At 32.8% G+C, this 4736-nt stretch overlaps 1 protein-coding gene across 1 annotated transcript in view; it reads right to left on the bottom strand.

The window, feature by feature from the left end:
* Positions 1-323: 323 nt before the first annotated feature.
* The window catches only part of LOC101499486 (uncharacterized), a 6475-nt gene continuing 2062 nt past the window's right edge, over positions 324-4736 (bottom strand). Inside the window, 4 exon segments of the mRNA XM_073366968.1 lie at positions 324-993; positions 2070-2157; positions 3783-3988; positions 4409-4731. Of these exon segments, the coding sequence (XP_073223069.1) occupies positions 4482-4731 (250 nt within the window). The 3' untranslated portion in view covers positions 324-993; positions 2070-2157; positions 3783-3988; positions 4409-4481.

Raw genomic sequence — 4736 nt, 5'->3', positions numbered from 1 at the left:
CTTTTCAGCTAAAACAATCCCTCCCTTGGTCAATCAAACTTTTTAAATCAATGAATTTGTGACTGAAAATTTTATGAAATAACTAAGTATAATATACTTCGTATCTACTTAATAAAATAAACATTGATAGTTAATTGAAAAAGTGATATAATGGGATGTGTGTGAACATATTTATATTCCTTAAAAAAAGTGTGAACATATTTATATTCTTATAAATAGTCAAACTAACTCACAACATTCCATACTGGAAAATTTCAGAAAAAACTTCACAACCTTCCCATAATAAAAGTCATTTTAAAAAAGCAAAAATATATCAAAATAAGTGTCATTTTATATTTTTAAGGTAGCATTAATTATTTTATATTCTTAAATATTATGTGAATCACTCTCAAGTCATTTCTTTTAACGGGAAAAATACTTCTGCATAATTGTTATATTCATTCATTCATTTGTTAATTTTCTTAATCTAAAGATACTGATCCATTTAAGGGAGGAACTTTCCCCACCCTCCAACATTACTTCGGATGTACATATTTAAAAATAAAAAACATAAATTTTGTGTTTTTCGAAAGTACATTTTCGAATATATTATGTCGTCTCTAACAACACTCCAGAAAACACATGTGATGTTTTTAAAATGTGGGGCTTAAAAGTAAGTAGCCTCTCCATTCATCTGTATTTTGGACTAAAATTTTGGGCCATTATTATTTTTCAAGGTACAATGCTCCACAACCTTCTTCATGTTTGTATGTATATCAAGTAAATAATATAATAGCTCATATTGAGAATGTGACTTCTTACCTACTATAACCTGGTAGCTTCATTAATCCCTCAGCTTGATTTTCATCCTAAAATTGGAAGCAGCCTATGATTCTGGGATTCGACATGTCGCAGGTGTCCGACACCTACAGGACATTCGTACGGTACGACCCCTCAAACATGTGTCCCTGTATCAGCATTTTCCAAAAACACTACATCCCGCAAGGAGTGCACCTGAAACAAACATCAAATAGAATTTTCAATTGCTTATAGCCCATAATAAAGGAGAAAGTTGCAAGCAAAGCAAGTAGTACATTTCAAATCAAAGAAGTTTGGTTTAATATTTTACATCTAAGTTTCCAGAATAAACTGATCAAACAACTAATTAATCATGTATTGTATGCTTATACTTAATGTTAAGCTTGTAAAGTTTTAATACAGCATCTGCTCTGATCATACTTCTTCATGTACCTTCTTCTGACATGTATCTATCCTATGGTTGCTAGTAACCTTTTAAGGTTTAATTATGTACATCTTTTTCTCTTTACAATTATGACTACAAGTTCTATTATTACTATTTTAATTATATACCATGTAGATGCTGCAGCAACCAAAAGCTGTTAACAACTCCCAATGCTAGAGATCTACAATATGTTGTTTCAAGTTGAAACAACTAATCTGTTGACCCTACCTCATGTGATCAAACTTTAGGAACAATAATCAATATGGTAACCATTGGAAATCCCTATCTAATAAGGATGTTTTGAGTCCCCGAAGGATTAGCACAGTAGTTTGGGTTGGGACATCGAATAAGTATTATAATGAAGGCTCAGCATTCAATCTATGCTACTAATATTTTCCTTTTCCCTTAACAAATTAACCAATAATATTTTTCTATAAAAAAATAAGGCTATTTTTATTCTCAAGTGTTTCAGGATCACTTTCATTTGTTTTATTTCTATCCTTTAGGCTTTGTTTTTGAAAGAGACGTTATCTCGTTGATCCACTAAGTAGAGAATGAGGAATACATGCTCTGAAGATTTGGAATAATGAAGACAATTTCTTATGGACATTCTTGATTTCTTTGTAGCCTCACATTATCTTTATAGGTTCTCACTGAAATGACAATAATATTAAATATTATATATCTTATATAATATAAAATATTTTAAACAATGGTTGGCATCTCACAATGCATCATTGCTAACAACACTTCCGTTTTTTCCATTGCCTATCGCAATGTTAAATTGAGTCCCGATATTTCTCCACATCTAAGAATATGTTAGTAGCATGACCACTGGCGATATTACCTGAACCTACTCTTACATTGCAATGTAGCTTTTTTAGACATGAAGAACTCCTAAATCCAGAGCTGCAAGATTGAACCTCACGCTAACCCTGTTTTATTCAAAAGAAGAAAAAGGGTAAGTCATAAGATATATATATATAAAGAAAAAGGAGAACTGCGATTTAAGAACTCCATGCCAAAACATTTCCGTATTAGTTATTAAGTCACATTCTTCTAAAATTAATGAATGTTCCTTAATTCATATATGCCTATACAAATTGACATATACTGACAATGTATTTTCTGAGCGCAATGAATGATATTGTCCGTCCTGTATCTAGCTATATTTCACAATACTGAGTACAATGAATACCGGTATCTATTTGAATATCAAAGCTATCCCACATACATCAGGCTAGTTGCTCAACCCTTTCCTTTGTTATTTTCAGTAATCCTATGGAATTACCAATGGGGAAAAAGCGATAGGAAATGTCCTTTACATGAACATTTCAACTATAGAGTAGATATTGTGACTTCTTGAGTAATTTTTATTCCACTCATAGAAGACAGAGAAATTGAAAGATGGTGGATTATTCCAAGCAAAAAAAAGGAAAAAGAACTTCTAACTTATTTCATTTCAAATGTCTCTTTGGTAGTAACAACATTGCTTCTAACTATGCAGTCCAAAGAGAATTGTCATGTCTTTAATAAACAAAAAAATCCTAAAGAAATTACCAAAATCTCTAATTTGTGCACAAACACCCACATGAAACCAACAAGCAACATCTGCTAGATCATAGTTAAATCTGCAAGAATCTTAGTCCACCAAATATGATTGTGGAGCAGGAAAAAACTAGATCATAGCCTGTGGCGCCGCCATGGCGGACATTCCTTCACAAATTGCATATGGCGGTTGTCCAAAAATCCGCCATGCCATGGCGGAATGGCAGCGTCATGGCCGCCATTTAACAACACTGTTCTTAAGCATAATAACTCAGCAAAGATAGGTTTTAAACAATGAAAATTTCAAGATGCTTACAATCAAATCAAGCGCACACCATATGAAACGAATATAGTAAACAGTTGGCAGACAATTTATTTTTTATATTGGGGAAGGAGAAATTATTATTAATCACAGTGACACCGATGGCGATTTTACAAATGTCCCATATGAGATTAGGGTGTCAAGCTCTTACCACTAAGCTGACACCTTGGGTACAGTTGACAGACAATTAAGATGAAAGAAGAAGCAGAAAAACCACAATCAACGAATATCCATCATGAAACAACAAAAAGAATTATCAAGTATCAACAACCTTGTAAGGAATCAAAAATTGATAAGTATACTTGAAAAAATGGATTCAATGTCAAATCCGACTTTCATGATCGCACAGCCTAGTACTCATTTAATATGTTTTCTTCTCCCCTGATGCTTGTTAAGTTCTAAAGGAAAATTGCACAACCATGACCTAGAAAAATATTTGGATAATAAATAAAAAATATCAACACCTAGACAATTGTAATGTAAGCCCTATTTCTATTATAAACCCCCAACTAATTACATAACCCTCTTCCAGTCTACCATTTGAGGAAGGAATGTTTCTCAATCCTCTCAATTCTCACACAAGTTTTTTGCAACTCAACAAAGAGAAAGATTACAGAAGCTCTTATAATTAACAATATATGCATTTTAGTGATTCCAAACATGCGAAGCCAAATGCAGAATGGCACTTACGAAATGCGATGGCCATGACAAGATTGTGTTGCATCTTCAATTTTTGGTTTGTAATCGGTAATCAGCCCACTTAGCAACAAACTTTGATTTCCATAAACTGATTCAATAGCAAAACCATTTCATCTAACAAAGCACATTTGGGGAAACCAGACTGAGTATATGAGTCTGCTGGTGAAGCCTTTGAATTCTAAACTCTTTGCTTGCTCCTACATCATCACATAAATCAATCAAAAAGTGGCAAACAATTTCACTTGAAATTATTCTGCAAAACATAAATTCTTAGATTCAGTACTATAACTATTAAATGCATGTTCAAATACAAAATCTCACAAGTTTCTTTTTTATTTTCTGATTTAACAAACATTACAGTGTATACTATATTAATCTCACAATCAAAATAGTACTTTGTAAACAAAGAATGGAAATTTGTCAAGCTAGTTATTCTTTCAGTTTTTCTAATGTTCATGATCACCTGAACAGAAACATAGAGGACATGAGCTACTCTTAAGTAAATAAAATAACAGTTTACATGTTAATGAGTTCTTTTGGGCAGAGAAAGTGACCAAAGTACACTTAAAAACAACGATTTCGGTCAGTAAAAATTAAATGTGTAATCTGTGATGTACCAGCAGTAGTAAACATTGCCAGTTTGCCACAATTCAACTCCACTGCATAATCCAAGGTATAACCAACAAGGATTTATACTGTTTCCACATCAACCAATAAATCATCTTCTGGTATGTCCCCAGCCTTCTTCATTTTTGTATGTAGATCAAGAAGTAAATACCCTAGCATCTCAGATTGAGAATGTGATTTATCACCGACTACAAATACTTGCACGGTATTGCCGACTTCAATCCAACTACAACCTGGCTGCTTCTTTAACCCCTTGTCCTTCATTTTCATCCTAACATTGGCAGCTTCTTTTCATTTCCCTGCCGAGGCATAATTATT

The sequence above is a fragment of the Cicer arietinum genome, chromosome 4, assembly GCF_000331145.2.
Source record: "Cicer arietinum cultivar CDC Frontier isolate Library 1 chromosome 4, Cicar.CDCFrontier_v2.0, whole genome shotgun sequence".
NCBI lineage: Eukaryota > Viridiplantae > Streptophyta > Magnoliopsida > Fabales > Fabaceae > Cicer > Cicer arietinum.
The sequence above is the reverse complement of the archived record's forward strand: the minus strand, read 5'-3'. Positions and strand labels throughout refer to the sequence as shown.